The sequence below is a fragment of the Mus pahari genome, chromosome 1 (genome assembly GCF_900095145.1).
Source record: "Mus pahari chromosome 1, PAHARI_EIJ_v1.1, whole genome shotgun sequence".
Lineage (NCBI taxonomy): Eukaryota > Metazoa > Chordata > Mammalia > Rodentia > Muridae > Mus > Mus pahari.
Window position 1 is genome coordinate 12391586 of NC_034590.1, and position 21669 is coordinate 12413254.

At 44.7% G+C, this 21669-nt stretch overlaps 1 protein-coding gene and 1 pseudogene across 7 annotated transcripts in view; one reads left to right on the forward strand and one right to left on the reverse strand.

Moving 5' to 3' along the window:
• Positions 1-4837: 4837 nt before the first annotated feature.
• On the reverse strand, positions 4838-8246 carry LOC110338550 (annotated as a pseudogene). Its single transcript, XR_002381302.1, has 2 exons — positions 6062-8246; positions 4838-5271 (listed from the first exon to the last, which is right to left on the reverse strand). The product of XR_002381302.1 is annotated as a protein FAM32A pseudogene (transcript).
• Positions 8247-8548: 302 nt separating this feature from the next.
• Positions 8549-21669, forward strand: part of LOC110323141 (zinc finger protein 420-like) — a 30551-nt gene continuing 17430 nt past the window's right edge. For 3 of the 6 annotated variants that reach the window (XM_029532293.1, XM_029532306.1, XM_029532310.1), the window contains exons 1-2: positions 8573-8687; positions 20073-20199. In XM_029532293.1, the coding sequence (XP_029388153.1) occupies positions 8685-8687; positions 20073-20199 (130 nt within the window). In that variant the 5' untranslated portion in view covers positions 8573-8684. Of the gene's footprint in view, positions 8688-18352; positions 18431-20072; positions 20200-21669 lie in introns of those variants that run through there. The other 3 variants (XM_021200261.1, XM_029532313.1, XM_029532312.1) reach the window with 3 other exon arrangements.

Here is a 21669-nt window from a genome sequence, read left to right on the forward strand (position 1 = left end):
TTCTAACTGGTTGATTTCAGCCCTGAGTTTGACTATTTTCTGCAATCTAATCCTCTTGGATGTGTTTGCTTCTTTCTGTTGTAGAGCTTTCACATATGCTGTTACGTTGTTTGTATGGTATCCCTCCAATTTCTTGTCATGGAGGTATGATTCTTGTATGCAGCAAAATGCTAGATCCTGCTTGCATGTCCAGTCTGTTAGCCTATGTCTTTTTATTGGGGAATTGAGTCCATTGGTGTTGAGAGAGATTAAAGACAAATGATTGTTAGTTCTTGTTATGTTTGTTGTTGGAGGTGGTATTATGTGATTCTCTCCTTTTGGATTTGCTGTGAATTGATTAATTTCTTGGTTTTTCTTTGGTGTAGATACCCTCCTTGTGTAGGAGTTTTCCTTCAAGAGTCCTCTGCAGGTCTGGATTAGTAGATATATTGTTTAAGTTATGTTTTTTCATGGATATTTTGGTATCTCCAAAGAAGCTAAAAGATTAAATCTTCAATAATACTAAGTAGAGAGAGCAAACATGAGTGGGCCATGAAGAAGACCACGAAATACCTAAGACCATCCAAAGTTCTAGCACGGCCACTAACTTCCCCAAACAGTGAGATAAACTAGGGATCAAGTGTTTAAATACATGTGCGTCAGGGGAACAGTAATCATTCAAACTACCACAGAGGTTTTCACCTCATTCATTCATTCATTCATTCATTCATTTATATTCCAAATGCTGCTCGCCTTCCCAGTCCTCCCTCACCAGTTCTCCCTCACCCCTTTCATCTTTTATAGGTAGTGCCCTGTCTCTTTATTCCCTACCCTGGTGAATTGCGTCTCTGTAGGATTAGGTGCATCCTGTTCCACTGAGATCAGACAAGTTATTCCTCTGCTACATATGTCGCCTTAGACATATGGGAGCCTTAGTCCAGCCTGTGTATGCTCTTTTGTTAGTGGTTCAGTATCTGGGAGCTTTCATGGGTCCAGGTTAGATACTGTTGGTCTTCCTGTGGGGTTGCCATTCAGAGCCTTCAATCCTTCCCTCAACTCTTCCATAGGGGTCCCCAACCTCTGTCTAGTGTTTGTCATGGGTATCTGTATCTATCTTAGTCAGCTGCTGGGTAGATCCTCTCAGAGGGCTGCTATGATAGGCTCCTGCCTGCAAGCACAACATAGCATCATTAATAGTGTGAGGGATTGGTGCTTGTCCATGGGTTGAGTCTCAAAGTGGGCTAGTCACTGGTCATCCATATCTTTAGTCTCTGTACCATCTTTGTTCCTGGATTTCTTTTAGACAGGACAAATTTGGGGTCAAGAGTTATGTAGGTGGTTGTGTCCCCATCCCTCCACTGGGAGTCCTGTCTGACTGCTGGAGGTGTCCTCTTCAGGTTCCATATCCCCATGGTTGGCCATTTCAGCTAAGGTAACCTGCACTGACTCAGGGAGCCTCTCTCATCTCTGGTCTGCCTATTGGCTGTTGTGTTTCCTGCTATAAAGATAATGAACTAAACCTCTGATCTTAAGAGAGACCCAATTAAATATTTTCCTTTATAAGAATTTTCATGGACATGGTGTTTCTTCACAGCAATAAAACTTTAACCAAACACTTGGCACTACTTGGAGTAGGGATTAGGAGGCATTGGAGCAGATATGGTCTTCTTAGATGAAGTGTGTCACTGGGGGTAGGCTTTGGGGTTTCAAATGCCATTGTCAGGCTGCTGAGACTAGCATGGCCATAGTAGGGACAGAATGACATGGTTCTTGCCTCTAGGGCCTTCATGAGTATTGATGGCTACTGTAGACTTAAGGCTTGTTTGGATAATAATGTACATATTTTCAAGTTCTTCCAAGGAATGTTCTCCCTGTTAATGTTAATGACAGCATAATAATTAGACACAGCATGGATCCAGGAGTCAAGGGTGTGTCTATGTCTTTAGCAAAATGGTAAATACTTGGACCTTTAGGATAGTCTTTAGGACTGTGGAAAAGAACTCTAAAAACATGAGTTCAAAAATATGTAATTTCTCAACTGTACAAAAAATAAGGATGCAATATGAATTATATGAAGAACTTTCATGAATCTAAAGGAACAAAGGCAGCTGCATTAGTGAGCCAGCTTGTCATAAAGATAAAAAGGCAGGCAGATACAAAGGCAGGTTGATTCCTCAGTTCAAGGTCAGCCTAGGAAAATGTATGGTGGAAATGGTAATTTTAGGGCAGGATTCCACCCAGCTATATTATTGTCTGTGCTTAATAGAGGTAAGCAGATCTCTGAATTCTTTTGCTGTCTCCTAAGAATCAAAGGCTTGAAGATATGGGATATTGATTCATAGGATAATCAAAAAAAGAACCTGGAATAAAAAACTGAATTGATATGTAAATAAAAAGCTGGGCCTCGTGTCTGCATGAGATGGCCTAGCAAAAAGCAATAGCAATTGTTTAGATTTTATTTTTTCTAGTGAGAGCTGAGCTGTCGTAAGATTTCTGGAGAGCTCAGCTCTTCAAGAGTTTTTTCTAATGGATTTCTGATTTTAGTCAGAAAATCCATGAAGAGTAAACACAACTCTTTCAGAAGTTTTCATAGCTCTTTTAGATTTTTTTTTCCTAATAGAATTTCTGATCCTGGTTGGAAATCCCAGGAGTAATTTAGAGAGCAAACAGAACTCTTTGAGAATGTTTTCTAGCAGCTATCCAGAGAAGGCTGTTGAAGAGCAAACACAGCTCTTTTAGAGTTTCTGATTCCGATTGGTTGGAAAAGCCAAGAACTGAAGTGGTGACTTAAAGCTTCTTTAGGAAGTCAGTTGTATTGGGTGGTGTTTTGCTGGGGAAAACGTGAAGGAACATTTAGCTGACATGAACACAGGTGAAAGGCTAAGGTGGACTCATGAGGGATCATTTCGCTGAACAAAATACAGGAGAAAGGATGTTCTGCTAAAGCAAGCATATGAGAGGACATGTGATGAAAGATTCTTTGCTAACAACATGCATGAACTGGTCCATTTTACATTTCACAGTTGAGCTGCATTTGTCAGGACTCTATAGAGAGAATGCATCAAAAACCTTGTGGTGGTGTGCTGAAGTTTCCTGCTGCTTCCTTGGACTCGGGCTGATCAGCAGAGTGATGTCAGCGAAGACAGACACACATGCTGAAGGAAAACAGAGACTACCCCACCCGGGGATCCAAACCATCATCAGCCAGCAAACCCAGACACTATTGCACATGCCAGAAAGATTCTGCTGAAGTGACCCTGATATAGAGGCCTCTTGTGAGGCTATGTCAGTGCCTGACATAGAAGTGGATGCACACAGTAAGCTATTGTATGGAACACAGGGTCCCCAATGGAGGAGCTAGAGAAAGAACCCAAGGAGCTGAAGGGGTCTAGAACCCTATAGGTGGAACAACATTATGAACTAACCAGTAACCCCAGAACTCGTGACTCTAGCTGCATATGTAGCAGAAGATGGTGTATTCAGCCATCATTGGGAAGAGAGGCCCCTTGGTCTTGCAAACTTTATATGACCCAGCACAAGGGAAGGCCAGGGCCAAGAAGTGGGAGTGGGTGGGTAGGGGAGCAGGGTTGGGGGAGGGTATAGGGGACATTCGGGATAGCATTTGAAACGTAAATGAAGAAAATATCTAATAAAATAATTTTTTAAAAAAAAGGTATGCACGCTCCACCTCTCTCAGTTGTGACCACAGGTGGAATAAATGCGTCATCTGGACTGTGATATAGCTCAGTGGGTAAAGTCACTTGCAGCCAAGTTTGCGGCCTGAGTTGGATCCGATCTCCAGGGTCCGCATGGTGGAAGGAGTCAACCCTTCAGGTTGTCCTTTACACATGTGCACATGTACATGTGCAGACATCCAATGCACATTATATAATTATATAATTACATAATTATGCACCCATATTGTATGTACACATGTGCACCTTTAAAATACAAAAGCATTTAATTTTTCCCACACTAAACAGGTTCTGCACTGTGTAGGCTGTCCATCACAGGGTTACCTTTCATTGTTCAGGGACATGGGCAGAATAGAAAGGTATCCCTGTGATGGACAGCCTATACAGACAATATTCACACTCTGTAGCTGGTATTTGCTTTATTACATACATGTCAGCTCCACCGATTTGTCATTCTTTTAGTATCCATGGCAACAGAAGCTGCATCTCTCAACAGGTGTGCAGATACTCTTCAAGTGGTTCACCTAGACCCTCAGATGACACAGCTCTGCAGCATCTGCACCGCTACAGCATGTCTGCTGGCACTTTGCCCTGGCCATGTCTGGCATTTGGTGTCCTTAGACCAGGAATGCCAGGCTCCTACCATATGCAACATGCTTAGAAACCCAGGTGCCATTATTGAGAACTGAGATTAGCAACATCTGCCATAGCAGTCCACTGCATGGATGTGGGACAGGCTATATGTGCTGGAGACTTGTGTCCTGTGTCCTGCCCTTTCTTCAGGTGGTGTTGCAGATGCAATCTGCTATCTAGGTGGCCCAAAATGGAGCCTCACTGTGGGAACTTCTGTGGTGGTCCACATAAGCTTTCTGTCCTGGCATTGTGGTATAAGTGAAGACAGATGCTGCAATGGGGGTGAGAAGGGGACTATCCTTCCATGGCTTTCACCCAGAAATGATCTCAGCATGTCAGTCTACAATGTTGCTGTCTGAACAAAAAAAGGGAACTACCCCCAAACCAAAACCCAGTCAAAGGACAGCCTAACTTTAATCAAGTTTCAGAAAGCCTGACCTCAGCAGATGCACCAGCCAGGTGTAAAACATTCTAGAAAACACAGAGGCAAGCAACACAGTTGGCCTGGCCTCCTGCCTTTTGTACCAGGGGCAGGTTACTTGGTCCAGCTGACTTTAGGAATGTCATAGTGCTCAGTGAGTGTGTCCAGGTGTCGGTTGAAGTCCTCCACTCTCTGCTTGTGGGTTTTTGACGCCTTCTTCAAGATTCTTTCCATTTGCCGCTTCTCCTGCATCCTTTCGAAGGCTGCCTGCGCTGGCGTGCGCTTGTCCATGCAGTGCCTCTTCTCCTCCTCCTCACTCTTCTTGCTTGTCCCCATGGCCTCCAGCATCTTGGCCTTGTCTTTGTCCTTCTTCTTCTTTCGCTTTGTCACTCCAAGCTCCGCCACGCCTTTCAGCTTTAGGGGGCCCTTCTGGACCTGCTCATATGCCTCCATAGCACTCACAGCCATAATCACTTCAAAGTGTCCCTTTTTCTTCCTTTGACTTAGACTAGCTGGTTCAAAGTTAGAGCCGCAACGTTCCTGCTGAGATAGAACAAAGGCCACATTACTTAATCCCCCCTGCTGTTAGGCTACAGGTTTCAATCACCTAACCCAGCAGCTTTTTACCCTCTGAAAGAGCAAGAAAGTTTTTAGGACTTTTTAGAAGGTATCAGTATTTCAGTATGGGTAGAGAGCGAGAACGTCCAGAGACAATCACACCAGAGTCCTACTCTGTGTCCAGTTTCATCCCACTGGGAGGCTCCCGGTAACTCACTAGAGTTCTGCTGTGACCAGTGATTTGTGAATCAATTAATAACTCTAGGTCCTCTTGAGTCTGCACTGAGTCTTCAGTATTTATTATATAAACCAAAAAGGAAATAGCATTCTCTGGTTCTCACATGTAGAAATAGCCTTTTTTCCCCCTTCTGATTTCCATTGAACTTATAAATTTCTTTGCTTTTTCCATTTTATTTATTGTGTGTGTGCATGTGATGGCTAATCTTGGCTGTTGGCTTTACACACCTAGGAAGAGGAACAATTACACAATTAGCCTGTGAACTTGTCTGTGGGGCACTTTTAAAAATGATAATTGATTTAGAAGTGCCCAGCCCAACATAGGTAGTACCATCCCTAGGCAGATGGACCTGGGCTGTATAAGAAAGGTAGTTGACTGTGATCTGGTCAGCAATCCAGTAAACATCATTTCTCCATGGTTTCTGCTTCAAGCTCCTACCCCAGTGGAGTCCCCATCTGTATTTAGTCAGGATTCTCTAGAGTCACAGAACTTATGGAATGTCTCTCTATATTAAGGGAATTTGTTGTGATAACTTACAGTCTGTAGTCCAACTAACCCAACAGTGGTCAGCTGTGAATGGGAAGTCCAAGGATCTAGTAGTTACTCAGTCCCACGAGGCTAGTTGTTTCAGCTGGTCTTCTGTAGAAGTAGGCTCCAACAGATGTGTTGGCAAGTAAGTGCAAGCAGGCAAGAAGAGTGAGTCTTCCTTCTTCCAATGTCCTTATATAGGTCTCCAGCAGAAGGTGTGGCCCAGATTAAAGGTGTGTACTACCATGCCTGGATATGGGACTTGTTTTGTCCCAGGCTGACCTTGAACTCAGAGATCTCCTTGCCTTAGTCTCCTGGGATTAAAGGTGTGAACCACCTTGCCTGGGCCTAAGCCCTTCATAGCCAATATGCCCCATGCTAAGATTCAGGTCAGAAACTTGTGTCTTCCAGCCTCAAGATCTGGATCACAGGTGAACCCTCCAATTCTGGATATATAGCCAAGTTGACAACCAGGAATAGCCATTACACCACCTTGAGGAATGCATCCCTGCAGTTGACCCAACCCATGAAGCGAAGAGAATGAAAATGGTCTACATTGACTTCACCAACCTAGACCAGACTCAGGGAGTCTAATGTTAGGCGGTTCATTGTCAGCATATTTTAAACACAGTAGTTTGGGAAAAAGCTTCCTTCCAGGAAACAATCATTCTAGATCTAAGGGCACAATAAAGCTGAAGGTTTTACTATATAGAAATTCCTTTACAGAGTACATGTGACCATGGAGATGGGTTCTACAGCTAAATATCCTAGATTCTCGTGCGATCTCTGATCAATAGCATAGAGGTTAGCAGGCCATAAAATACATGTGGCATCCCTGATAAGGATGGGTTTTATTCATTAGAAGCAATGGAGGGAGAGATGTTGTGAAATAAACACCTTGCAGGATTTGGGTAAGGTCTGCCTCTATAGCAAAAGGTGAGTTTGGTCTGCCTCCGCAGACAGCTCAGATGTCACCAGGTCATTAACAATATCTACTTCTAGTCTTCTGGATGGGAAAGCAAGCATTTTTGTCTCTTCCACTGAGGAGAGAACCCAATGTGTTTAACATTCCTGGCTTCCTAATGCTCTGTGGATGCAAGAACTTTTGTGCACCCATCATGCCCTGACTTCCCTCAAAGACAAAGTTATAAGCCAAATAAAACCCTTCCTCCTTGAATTGCTTTTGGTCAGTGTTTAAGCATAGCACCAGAAAAGCAATCAATATGGCTATCACAGAGCACCTATGGAGGTCAGAGGACAACTTTTGAGAGTGGGTTCTTTCCTTATAGTATCTGGGTTCTAGGAATGGAACTCAGGTTATCCAACTTGTTGGAAAACCCCTTTACCCAACGAGGCGTCTTTATGGCTTTACTTTTAAATAATAAACAAAACCATGTTATTTATGAACAACATGGCCAAATAACACCATTGATACTTTGAGAAAACGAATTCAGAAGTAATCTAGTCTGTGTGATATAATTTTATTGCTGCCCTTGAGTATGGATTAAAACAATCAACATCAGGTAGAGTAACACATTAACTATAAATTAAACTCTAGTCACAGAAATGTTCAGGCTTTATAGAGAGACTACTACAAGTTCAAGGTCATATCTGGCTCTGTAACGAGTTCCCAGCAAGTCAGGATAACATACTGAGCCAAAAATAAGCTGGAGGGATGGTTTAAAGACTAAGGGTGAATCTCCAAGTGTGAGACCCTGAATCTGAATCTCTAGCATCTACATAGGAAAATTGAGTGATATGGAGAGATGGGGGGGGGGGGGTCCACTGGGGTGGGCTGGCTGCCAGCTTTCCTCCAAGTTAAGCAAGAAACTTTGTCCCAGGGGAATAAAGTCCAAGTGTCACAGAAGAAGATATTCAACCTCCTTCTCTGGCCACACACGTACACATATAAATAAGAGAAAAATTTGAAGAAACAAACTTGGCCAATGAGATGATTTAATGAGTAAAGGCTCCTACATACAAAGCTGACAAGGCGATCCGTGGGATTCACATGGTAGAAGGAAAGAACAACTCTCACAAGTTGTCCTCAGAACACTACAAGCGTGCCGAGGCAGGTGAAACCCCACGAAAACCAATAAATAAATAGGACGTAAAAACGACAAAAAGTAAAACAAGAAAAATCTGCTAATTAAATGAAAAGAACAAAACAAAAGCAAAAATCACAGTTACTATTGAGTCGTTCGCCAGTGGCAAAGAAATTCCTTTCTACATGAGTGCAGAGTGGTTACTTTCACTCCGTGGGGTTGGAGTGCTGGCAGCTCAGAGACAGTGTGACCTGTCTAGCATTTGTTGGCCACTGGAAAGACCACACCCCTACGAAGCTCCTTTCTCCAGTCACTCAGGAGGGCAAGGTCTGAAGTCCTGTCCAATCAAAAGCACTGTTATAGGAGGATCCAATCGGATTCCCTGAGAAAGTAAGAGGGCGGGCTTTGAACGAAGGTTCTTTTTATCCCCGCCCACTTACCACTACCCACCCACCACCATCCCGGTTGGGATCTGTCAGGCGCTTCTCGGTCTTCGTTCCTGCGATTCTCTGCCTCTTTCTGTCGTCAGTGCCGATCGCTGCTGAGGGAAGCTCCGTAATTAGGACCCTGGTGTCCAGGAACCGGAAATGGTGAGCGCATGGCGTCCTGACTTGGACTCAGTGTTGGCACACCGCACCTTCCTGCCTGGCCCCTCCGGACGGTCCCGTCCAGCCCAGGGCTGATGGGTTTTCGGGCACCTGGGCCGGGGCGGCAGAGATAGGCTTTTGAGAGTGGCCTGGCCAGGCGCGCTGCAGAAAGCGCAGTTGTCCTGCATCTAGGCCAGTGCGTTCCCGGAGTCGCGCTGTGTTTTCCGCTGGGTTCTGAGTGCGCCTCTGGGTTTGTGTGTTAGTTTCCATGTCTTTGTGGTTTTTTGAACGGGACTCTCCAAATCTAGGTGTAGGAGCGCCGGCCAGCACTATGGCTTTGCTGGCGCGAAGCATTTCCTTATGTCACTTGGAGTCTCCAGGACGTGGGCTGTGTGAATCTTCTCCCTTTATTGAGAAGGCAGTGGCTGATTGCCTCTCTTCCTCTCCACTACTCATCTATGTGCACCTGGGGAGGTGAATCCAGGGCTAGCTTATGTGCGCCTGCCTTTATGTGTCTGGGTGTTGATCTGCATCTGTGTGATGTATCTGTGTATGTGACTGGCTTTGACTGTCAGACCTAGGCATGCGATCGGACTCTGCTTCACCTCTGTGGTCACTTCATCTTTGTTCAATATCAGGATGTCTTACCGTCTGTTCAACGGGAACGGATTTTCTGAGACCCTGGAGTTCTAGGACATGGGTTGGAGTACTGATTGCTACTTCATTCCTGGCTGACTTTTATTGGTCTCCTCTTCCTTGAGCTATATCTATGTCTGTATATATGGTATTGAGGATCGAATACCTGGAGATTTGTGCATATTAAACAAATTCTGTGCCAGGATAGAGACAGGGCCCCAGTGTAGACCAGTAGGGCCTTGAACTTGCTATTTTCCTATATTGGCTTCTAAAGTGTCTAGGATTATACACGTGCACCATCAGTGTTCATAGTGGGTCCTTTTTATGTAGAAGTAAAGAGGAACCTAGGGGGGACAGACATGTGGCAGGCATTCAGGCATCAGCTGCTTTTCTGTCCCCCCTTCTACTCATGATGAATTTAGGGGTGTGTTATGGTTTGTCTATGCTCAGCCCAGGGAGTGGCACTATTAGGAGGTGTGGCCCTGTTGGAGTAAGTGTGTCACAGAAGTAAAACCCTGACTAAGACAAGTTGGTACCAGGGACTGGTGTATTACTGTAATAGGCCTGGCCATGCTTTTGTTTGGAAGAATGTGAATTTGGGGACTTTGGATTTGGCGAGCAGTGGAATGCCTTAAGTGGGGTTTAATGGGCTATCCTAGTAGGAATATGGAAGACCTTGTTGCTGTGGGTGATTTGAACCATGCAGACCTGACCCAAGAGGTTCCAGTGGAATTTCAGTATGTGGCATAGAGACCACTTTTGTAATATTTTGGTGAAGTTTGTAGCTGCTTTTTGCCCTTGTCTGAAGAGTCTGCCTGAGGCTAAGGTGAGGAGACTCAGATTAATTGCATTGACAAAGGAAGTCTCAGAAACACCCATCATAGACTTTGTTCTCTGGTTAAGCCTCATAAGGACCATTTTGAATAAGTTTAGAAACAAAAAATATAAAATATATGGTTTGAGTATTAAAGGGGCACCAAGAAATGAAACGGAGCTGAATCATGTGTCCAAAGATATTAAATCGAATTAAGGGAGTGGTAACCTTGAAGCAAGATCCCACCCAGCTAAATTTAGGTTCAGGAGTGGTAGTACAAGCCTTTAATCCCAGGAGACAGAGCTATGCAGATCTCTGAGTTCAAGGTCAATCTACAGAGCAAGTTCCAGGACAGCCAAGCTTAGGCAGTGAGGGAGTTGGAAAACAGAAAGTTAGTGATAATGTAATAGAACAAGGGGGCCATGTTCCAGCCCTAGCAAGCAGCAGAACTAAGCAGTTTCAGCCATGTGGCTCTCGCATCATAGTCATGAGGAGGAGACTACTAGGACAATTGATGCTGGTTAGCTGGTGCTTCAGAAGAGACCAGCATCACTGAGGTGAAATCTTCTGAGAAGTATTTTCTGAGAGCACGAAGAAGCTGTGTTCAGAGATAGCCAAGGATGTACCTCATGCTGTAGCTGTACTTGGTAATGTGTAAGAGTCACACAGGTGGTACTGGTTTTGAAGGCATGAAGGGGTCATGGAGAGCAGCTGTGGCTTGTCACTGTGAGAGGCCATGTAAGGCCATTGGTGAAGGTGCAGCCTCAGTTGCAGTTGATGGCCCAGGACTGAAGGGGTCATGCAAAGGAGTTGAGGCTTGACACCATGAAGAGAGTCTATGAGAGGCTATTGGTGAAGCCTAGTTGCAGCAGAAGACCCCAGTGTATTGTAGATGCCAGTGCCATGGGATGACCACCAAGAGCAGCAGCAGCAGAGTGGATCAGCCAGAGCCTAGAGTCCTACAGAGTACAGAACTGGAGGTGTGACCCTTTGGAGGAGCCCAGAAGATCGTGTGTGGATCCCAGATATTGAAACAAGAAGCTGTGAGGTTGAAATTGCCTTAAAGACCCCAAAATGTTTGAGATGCCAGAGCCATGGGATACATGCTGAGGAAAGCTGCTAACAGGGAGTGGAACCACCCCAAGAGAAGTTTGTTGAAGTCAACAAAGATGAAAAAGGAGTTAGAGATCTGAAGGCTGCTTTGAGATGTAGTGACTATTCCACCTGAGATGCAGTGACCATCCCAAGTGTGATGCAGTGACCATACAACCTGAGATATTGTCACCATCCCACCTGAACTGCAGTGACCGTGACCATCCCACTTGTGATGCAGTGTCCATTTCACCTATGATTCAGTGACCATTCCACCTGAGCTGCATTGGCCATCCCACGTGTAATTCAATACCATTCCACCTGTGATGCAGAGAGCATACCACCTGAGATGTAGTGACTCTCACCTGACATGCATTGAACATAGCACCTGTGATGTAGTGACCATCCCTCCTGAGATGCAGTGATCAGATATGGACATGCTGAGATTGATTTTTCCCAGCTGTTTTTTGTCTTGCTTTGGGGATTACAGTTATATGATGGAAAGAATCTCAGAAGATACTTGAACTTTGGACTTTTAACATTGTGTAGACTGTTATAGACTATGGGAACATTGGAAGTTGGACTAAATGTATTTTATGTTATGGCTATCTATGGGCCCCCATAGACTCATGGGTTTGAACAAGCCTTGGGGATAGGGAGTGGAATATTATGGTTTGTCTGTGCTCAGCCCAGGGAGTGGCACTATTAGAAGGTGTGGCCCCATTGGAGTAGGTGTAGCCTTGGTTGTATTAGGTGTGTCACTGTGGGTGTGGGTTTTAAGACCTCATCCTAGCTGCCTGGAAGCCAGTATTCTGATATCAGCCTTCAGATGAAGATGTAGAACTCTCAGCTCCTCCTGTACCACATCTGCCTGGATGCTGCCATGCTCCATAAGACTTGCCTTGGTCATGGTGTCTGTTCACAGCAGTAAAACCCTAACTATGACAGTGTGTATGAAAAAGACTGTGAATGGGTCTGTCCTGTTGGGGTCCTGTTGCTCTCTGGACAGAAGGTGGTACTTGAGGAACCTGGAAGACCCAGTGAAGAGAATTGTAGATTGAGGTATAGAAAATGGTGAGAGACCCAGATCACAGGGCCCTCCAGTTGGCCACAGTTAGAACCAGAGGCCTGGCCCTGGGCTGTGTTGGAGGTTGACTTCTGTTTCCCCACTTGTCCAGCACGTAGAAAGGCTTGGCAGGTGGGCACCGGAAACTGCTGTTTGGGAACTAAAAGGACTGGCTCAGGTATTTTCTAGCTCCCGCCTGTGGTGCACCCTGATATGGAGAGCTTTTCCAGATTAAACTTGGGACAAGCCACTGCTGTGGTTGAGTTCTGGGTAGTCCATCCAGGGCAGGGGACAGAGTTGGAAAGGCTGTAGGAATCAAGGAGATAGGAATGAGAACTGTACCCCAAACCTTGCCAGGGGAATATTGGCTATCTTAACTCTTTATCTTTTGTCTGCAAATCTGTCCCTATATTCCTTGTCTCCCATGATCCTGTTTTTTGTTTGTTTTTGTTTTTTTGTTTTTGTTTTTGTTTTTGCTTTTTGCAGGGAGGTCTCTGTTAACAAGCCTGTCCTGGGGGTGGGGGGGGAGCAGACTGATTTTTCCATAGCTTATAATCTTGAAGCAGTGGCTTGTCCATCACAGAACTGCCTAAGACTGGCTGCACTAGGCTCTGGAAGACATCTAAGGGCTGGAGAACGTGTTGATGATCCTGTCTATGAAGGTGGATTAGGAACAAAGTGTCTGAGGGAGGCCTATGGGAGGCGGTTGGGGAAGCAGGCCTTCTAAGTGTGAGGAAAAAGACAGTGTCAGGGAAGGAATCAAAGGCTGTTAGCTGGGAGATGATGGTCTTGGGTAGGGGAGATGGCCTGCAGAAGTCTGAAGAGTAAGTGGGCAAAATAGTTCCGGGGGAAAGGGGTAAGAAGAGAGATTCGATGAGAGGCTGAGGATGTGAGGGCTAGAGGTGCCCACTGTAGCAATCTGGGGTTAAGAAAAGTGGTTCTGAGTGAGAAGAGGATTGGGAAAAGGTGTATAAGTGGTGAGAGTTTTCAAAATTATTTTCAGTCCTTGAAATTATATCATTTCCCTTTTTCTTTCCTCTTCCTCAACTCCTTGAACCTCCACTGTGCTCTCTTTCAAGTTTGTGTCCTTTTTCTAGTTGTTGGTATGTGTACGTGAATGTACGTGATAACATAAATACAACCTGCTCGGTCTGTAATGTAACCTGCACGCGTGTGTTTTCAGACTGACCCTGGGAAGGACAGCCTGTCCCACTCTCAGCAGTGTGCAGGTGCCCGAAGTTATTTGTCTGGGGTTAAGACCGGCTGAGCTCCCCCCCACCCCCCGTCCATGTTATTATATCTGTTGTTGTCATCCTTGTTCAGGTCATATTCAGGCAGCCATGTTGGTGAGACGTCACGGATGTAGCTTCTGAGATTTTTAGGAAACACGGTCTCTCAGAAAACTCCATTTTTGTAGCTCTCAAAGTCTTTCTGCCTCCTCTTTGGCAATGATCCCTGAGCCTTGGGTGCAGGAAATGTGTTATAGGTATATTTTGGGGGGTTTGGCTCTACAGCTTTGCATTTTTGAGGGAAACTCTGCCTGGGAACCTAGCCAACTGTCCTGTGCTAGTGAAGTCATGAATTTGAAGGAGAACCTACAACTTCCAGTGTACTAATCTGGCTTGATCTCTACCTATATTTTAAATATTTGACCTTCTCCCCACATGTAAGTTTAGTCCTCATCCCTGGCTGAGGAAACGCCTTCCAGCAGAGGGTGACATTCTGAGGGGATCTGAGAAGTGGGAGGACCCTGATTTCAACCCTCAGAACCTAATCAAAGCTGAGTACGTAGTGTGAAAGAGAGGAGAAATTTCAAAGAGCTGAAAGACCAGCTAGCCTAGCATATCCTATAGAAAAGCAACAAAAGAGACTGTCTCAAGTTGGAAGGCAAAAACTGAACTTTATCTTATCTTCCACATGGATGCTCACAATGATATATTTTCTCTCACCCCTCCTCTCTCTGTCTCTGTCTCTCTCACTCACTCACACATACACATATACACACAGAGAGACTGAGAGAGAGAGAGAGAGATAGATAGATAGATAGATAGATAGATAGATAGATAGATAGATAGATAGAACAGAAATATTTGTGTTAGTGAAATAGCTTAGTTAACTACTTGCTGTACAAACATGAAGGTCTGAGTTTAAATTTCTAGAACCCACTTTAAAAGCACTGGCTGAGGGGCTGGAACGGTGGCTCAGCAGCTATGTGTTTGCAGCTCTTGCAGAGGACCCGAAGTTGCTAGCCAGCACTGTATGTGGGGCTGTTGACAACTCCCTGTAGCTCCAGCTCCAGGGGATCCAACCCTGCTAGTGTCTGTGGACACCTGCACATATAGACCTACATACAATTAAAAACAACAGCTCTTTAAAAGAAGGCTGAAGGAGACACATATATTCCCAAGGCCTTGCAGGCCAGTGAGCCTGGCTTTATTATAAACTAGCTCTATGTGGTTAGTAGGAAGCCTGTCTCAAAAACGAAGTGGATGTAGACTGAGGTAGGCACCCAAGGTTAACCTCTAGCCCCCCCCTTTATATACACATGCACCAACACCCTGAAAACATTAGGGCACATGGGAGTCTAGAGTTTGGTGTCTCCAGGTGAGAATCAAGATTTTCAGTAAAAGTAACAAGATTTGCTACGAAGGTTTACTTTGTAGAGATAACAGTCCTTACAGCATTTCAGATAAGTATGTCAAAATATTGGTGAACTGTGTTTACAACCTATGAGTACATGAACTTTTCAAAGTAGGATCCTGTGTCTTTCTCATAAACTTGGATTTTTTTCTGGGAATAACATAATACACAGGATTATACATTAGTGACAGAATAAACTCCCATCTGAATTCATACAAAGCCTTGATTCACTGACCAGCTGTAAGTCTATCCAAAGTGATCTTTTGAAATGGGAGGTCAGTAGTCCTCAAAGTCACTGGTTCTCGAAATCCTACTGTCTGTTACCTACTGCTATCTATCATGGATCTAAAGAAACTTCTGGGTGCTCCTTGAAGAGTACATCCTGTTCATCCAGAGGATTCGGGTTTGATTCCCAGCACCTGGAAGTTTTTCTGCTTGGATGGTGGGTATACTGGGACTCGGAAGCCCAGGAACCATCCAGCTCTGAGAGGAGGTCTCCTCAGCTGCAGCTCCCAGGGCAGGGAGTCCCCAGCTGAGCTCAGGAGCTCAGGAGCCTCAGCCCTGCTCCTTCTCTTCACTTTCTGATGAGCATGCCACATAAGGCAGGAAATCTCATGGAAGAGATTTATTGGGGGAGCCAGGGTGTGGAGGGACAAATCTAGGAATGGTGACTCTCTGCTCCTAGTAACAGACAGCAGGGGACTGGACAAAGGGGCAGTGCTTATACAGGACTTCTGAGAAAGTGGAGCTTTTTAGGGTAGAGATTTCCAGAGTGAGGATTCATGGGTTTTCCTGGTCAAGGAATTGGTACAGGGTGTGAAGCTCAGGGATTGGTGGCTTTTACTGAGGCACTATCTCTGTGCGGCTGGGGGTGGGTGGGGCTGGAGAGGATGTGCTGCCACTGTAGACAGCTCCAAAGGCTCCTGTGATGGTTTTTCTGCAAAGCTGTAGGCTGAGGCAGGAAAAGAGTCATTACTACTGGGGACAGCCCTCGTGCTGGCAGTAATCTGATGCAGGAAAGGTGTCACCACTATGGACTTCTCCTTTGGGACAGCTCCTCCTGAGGCAGAGGAGGCGAGCTACCTTGGACAGCTCCCTTGGCAGTTGGGGGATGAGGTGTGGTGGTTTAACAGGGGGCGCTGTTTTGGACAGCTTTGTTGGGAAAGTTTACTGTGGTAGCCACAGGCTGGGGCAGGAAGAAGCCTGCCAATGCTTTGAAGGCTTTTGTAGCCCAGTGACTTTTGTGGCCCTCTGACTTTTGTGGTGTGATGCTCCGGAACCACAGCACACTCATCCGGTGGCTCACCTGTAACTTGAGCTTCAGGGGGAACCAGTTCTGGTTTCTGTGGGCACCTGTGTGTGTGCTCCACAATTAAAAATAAGAAAAATCAAAATAATCTTTAAAAAGAATGCTGTCCTTACCTGAGTGGCAGTTCTGAAAACAACTCCTGAGGTTGCTACAAGGAGCACAGGAGAGCCACATCTCTGTTCCGTTTTCTACTACTGCTGAGAAGGAGAGTGGTTTCTGAGGGTCCTCTAGAGGAGGTGGAAAGGCAGAGGTCCTGGGACCCATAAAATAAGAGGGGCAAGAAGGAAGAAGCAGGAAGGGGCATGAAAGGTGAGGAATCGACTCTGTCCTGTTGTTGGCACATTACCTAGAGCCTTCTGCTATTCAAAAAAGATGCAGTGCCCACCACAGTCTCCTGTCCTGTGTTGCTATGGAGATAGAGTCAGGATGGACACCCTCCTAGGTCTGTCTTCCCTATGGCCACCTCCCTGTGAGCATTCCTGAACATCCTTTCCCTTTCCACACTGTGGTCCACTGTGGTTCCTTTGAGCAGACAGTGCTTTGCCATTTTCCTCAGAATTCTGAACAATATATGTTTCAGAACTAAAGTTTGTTCTTGAACATTTCCCACAAGTAATCAGATTCTTCTGACCCCAAAGTTGACAGTCTTTGTGGCCTTCTTGTCTCCCCTAGGCACACACATCTTACCAGGATAAATTTGGTCTTCGCTTCACTCTTGCTTACCTTACAGGGTGATAATGTCGTCTTCCTAGCCTGTGTTCTTCCAGGACTCAGTCCAGTACTAGAACTGCCTAGAACTAGGCAACTAGAACTAGTAGCCATGTCTCTGATCTCTTGGAGGACCTAGTGAATATAAGTCCTTGGGTCAACAGTAGCCCGAGGTGGGATGTGGAGCTTCCTAGGAGAGCAGCTGGGTGTCCCTCCGTTGGGAGGAATGTCTCTCTAAACTCTTCATGGAAGAGTCATTTGCAGTGACCATATCTGGATTGTGACTGAATGGCGTTATAGTGTAGATTCTAGTTTCGAATGCCTTTTCTAGTTCCGTTCTGCTGCTATGACAGGCATTGTAACTGAAACTTCTTCTTTTTTTTTTTAAAAAAAGATTTATTTATTTATTATATGTAAGTACACTGTAGCTGTCTTCAAACACTCCAGAAGAGGGAGTCATATCTTGTTACAGATGGTTGTGAGCCACCATGTGGTTGCTGGGATTTGAACTCTGGACCTTCGGAAGAGCAGTCGGGTGCTCTTACCCACTGAGCCATCTTACCAGCCCGTAACTGAAACTTCTTTGGGAGAAAGAGGAGGAGGTTTATCACAGGGAAAGGCAGAGCAGGAATTTGAAGCAGAGACTATGAAGAAGCAGCAGGCTGCCTTGTTCTTTGTCTCACACTCGGCTAAGCTGTTCACACAAGATCACCTATCAAGTTTATCACTGCCCACATCAGGCTGAACCTTTTTCCTATCAACCAACAATCAAGACAATTCCTCCCAGCTGATTCTTCAGCCCCAGCTAACCAGCACCACAGAATCTTCACAATCAAACCAGCAACAGCCCTGATAAGAGTCTTTAATCTTCCCTCTGAAATTTCACAAGCCAGGCCTCCATCTTCTGCACTGTTCTCAACATTATCTTCCAAGCTCCTACAGAACATCCCACAGAGCTCTTAATGCTGGATGGATCTTTTAGCCCAAAGTTCCAAAGTCCTTCCACAGTCCTCCCCAAGACATGGTCAGGTTTGTCACAGGAATACCCTGCTATGCTGTTACCAATTTCTGTATTAGTCATGGTTCTCTAGAGCCACAGAACTTATGGGTAGTCTCTATAGTAAGGAAATTTGTTGCTGACTTAGAGTCTGTAGTCCAACTCCCCAACAGTGGTCAGCAGGGGCTGTTGATGGAAATCCAAGGATCTAGCAGTTGCTCAGTCCCACACGGCAAGCAGGTGAAAAAAGAGCAAATCTTCCTTCTTCTAATGTCCTTATGTAGGTCTCCAGCAGAAGGTGTGGCCCAGATTAAAGGTGTGTGCCACTACACCTGGATTTGGGACTTGCTTTGTCCCCGATGACCTTGAACTCAAGAGATCTCCCTGTCTTAATCTGGGATTCATAGCCACTATGCCTTAAGATCTCTATGCCAAGATCCAGGACAGAAACTTGTAACTCCCAGCCTCCAGATTAGGATCACAGGTGAGCCTTCCAATTCTGCCTTGTAGTTCACTCCAGAGTCAAGTTGACAACAAGGAATAGCCACTACTGGGGGGTGGGGATACAAATACATACATATCAACAATAATTGATTGACCATATGATACTTTTCAATATATTATCCATGTTTCTGTGTGTGTGTCTGTGTACATGATGTGTTTGTATGGGTGTACTAAGTTGGCATGTTGTGCCCAGAGGAAACTTCTGTACTTCATATGGAATCCAATATTTGAACTCAAAACGTGAAGCTTGCTGAAACATCTGGCAAGATGTTATGTTTAATTTGATTTCTACTTAAACACTTATTTTTATTTTATGTGTATGAGTATTTTGCTCACATGTGTGTCTATGTGCGACATGACTATCTGGCAGCCTTCAAAACCTGAAGAGGATATAGGTCCCCTGGACTGGAGTTGCAGACAGTTGTGAGTGCTATGAATTGAACTGAACTCTGGTCCATTGCAACAACTTGTTATTACTGAGCTCCAACCCTGTTTAATTTTTTTAAAGAAGTAACATTACTTTATAAAATGACTATACTAATTTTATATTCTAGCCCTTTAAAAATTATTCCATACACTTGTATGATGGATAAGATGGACTTTGACATACCTAATTGTTTCTTCCCAACAAATTAGGAGTGTGTGTGTGTGTGTGTGTGTGTGTGTGTGTGTGTGTGTCCCACTACATTTTACTAGGGTCTTTTTGCATAGGAAGAGTTTATGTACTTGAACAAAGGCCCTTTCCCAGTGACCACACTACCAAGAAATAGGATGCCCCTCCAGTATCTATTAACTACCTAGCGCTCCAGAGAGCGAAGTGGGGCCTTATGTGCCTTCTCCAGCCACAGTTGAACATTGCTGGGCCTTGTCTTGTGAAGTGGGCACTACAGTGTGAGTTCCTGGGTGCAATAGCTGTGCCATGTCTGACGGTGTTTCCCAGTACTCCTTCCCATCTGCTGACTCTTATACTTTCCATGTCCACTTCAGTGGGGTTCCCTGAAGCCTGGAGGGGGTGAGAGTAGATGCCCACGGACCACTGAGCAGTCGGTCGTCACTTATTCTTGGCACTCTGCTCAGTGACAAGTCCCTGTAGTAACTGTTTCCTACTGTAAGCAAGCTTCCCTGACTAGGACTGAGACGAGTGCTACGTCAGGTAACAGTTTTCACAGCAGAGTGCTAGGGCTTCCCGTTAGCCACACTCTTCCTTTCAAACACTTGTACTCTGGAAATCACAGTGGCAGGAGGTTGAGATAACTGATCACACTGGATCCATAAACAAAGCACAGGAAACATACATTCATTCATTCTCTCTCTCTCTCTCTCTCTCTCTCTCTCTCTCTCTCTCTCTCTCTCTCTCTCTTTCTTAAAACTCAGGGCCCAGCACTTGAGAGAGTAGCATCCACAGTGGATGGATACTTCCACCTCAATTAAACTACTTTTAAAAAATACCAATGCATACCAATATAATCTAGACAATTTGTCATTGAGGTTCTCTTCCATGGTTCCACGTCCTGTCAAGTCTTCAGGGAAAACCACATAGAGAGGATAGTGAACCCACATTGACAGAATTTGTGTTCTCAAAGCTGAGTACTTGTGGTTTAAACAGAAATGTGTCACTCCAGGGTTCCGTGTCATTTGAAGACATTGCTGTGGACTTCTCCTGGGATGAATGGCAGCATCTGGATGTCACTCAGAGGACTCTCTACAGGGATGTGATGCTGGAGAACTACAGCAGTCTCCTGTTCTTGGGTAAGTCTGTGCTCTGACCCTCAGTACCAATTACATTTTTAGATAGTAGTTTTAGGAATTATTGCTGACTTTGGAAGGGGAGGACAGAGTGTTCAAGACTGTGAGTATCTGAATAGCTAGGTCTACACAAGAAAACCCTGTCTTGGGAGGCGGGGCTTACTCATTACTTCCATATGCATCTCAGTAAATACCCCTATCTTTTTTCTTTTTCCTCTCCCCTGTTTTGTTGTTGTTGTTGTTGTTGTTTATTTTTTTGTTTTTCTCCCCTGTTTTTTGTTTTGTTTGTTTTTTTTGGTGTTGGGAGTGGGATGTTTTATGACATTTATTTAGATTATGGTTCTGATCTTCTTGGGCAGACAGAAGAAAACTTCTGTTCACAAGTATGAAGTGAGAAGATAAGCCAAAAGAAATGTTCCTTCAATTCCAGCTTAGACCATAAGTGAACTTCCTGGGATCCTTAGAGAACAAGGGCGCTCAGACAGTCGTAGCACCAAGAGGTCCAGCCCTACTCAGGTTATACCTAATGTANTGCATAGTTGGCTAAAAGCCAGTCCTGAATGAAATGCTGGTCATGTTTATGACAACCCTGAGTGAAAATTTCAAGAGACCCACAATATTATCATCATCCCAGAGCTAGGCATCCACTCTATCTATGGTCCAGTGTTGCCATGACTGTGGACTGGAGTCTCCTGCAGGTCACCACAGCTACTAGACTTCAAGCTCAGAGGAAATGACAGCCCTATAGCTTCCCATAACGCCCTCTAGTGTATGCTTGTGAGTAGTGTTAGTCTGTGTACCACATGGTCTTCATGTCCTCTGTTGATGGACACTTACCTTAGCTGTCGTGAACACTAATACCCATGGAGCTGCAGATTTCTCTACATAGTAATCTTGTTGGCTGTTCAGTCAGCAGAGCAATAGCAACATCATGCAGTAGTTCTGTTTAGTTTTTTGAGAATGTTTCATACTATATTACATGTTAACTGTACTGGTTTGTATTAGCATCGTCATCTTTGGGGATGTTTCAACATTTGTTACTGTGAATCTTATGTGACCATGCTAAGATGACAGAAGTGACACCTCCTTGTCATTGTTATTGGTGTTTTCATGATGACTAGGAGCGGTGAGCTTCCTTTTTATATTTTTGTGGGCATTTGTGTTTTAAAAAATGTCTCTTCAGGCCATTTACCCAAATTTAAGAGAAGCTTGACTATGTTCGTTCTTAGTGCTTCAAGGTCATTATTTGTTCTGTAAGTGACTGTCTTGGATGAATCCTTTGCCCATGTTTTTTCCCCATTTAGGATGGTTTCTTCTATTTGTTGCTTACCTTTTTATAGAGATAATTTAGAGATTCATAATCAATTTGACTTTTTGCTTCTCATAATCAGTTTGTTCTTTTATACATATATTAAAACACTTTATGATTGTTCCAAAGTGTTTTCTGTATATGCTAACAATTTTATAGTTTTT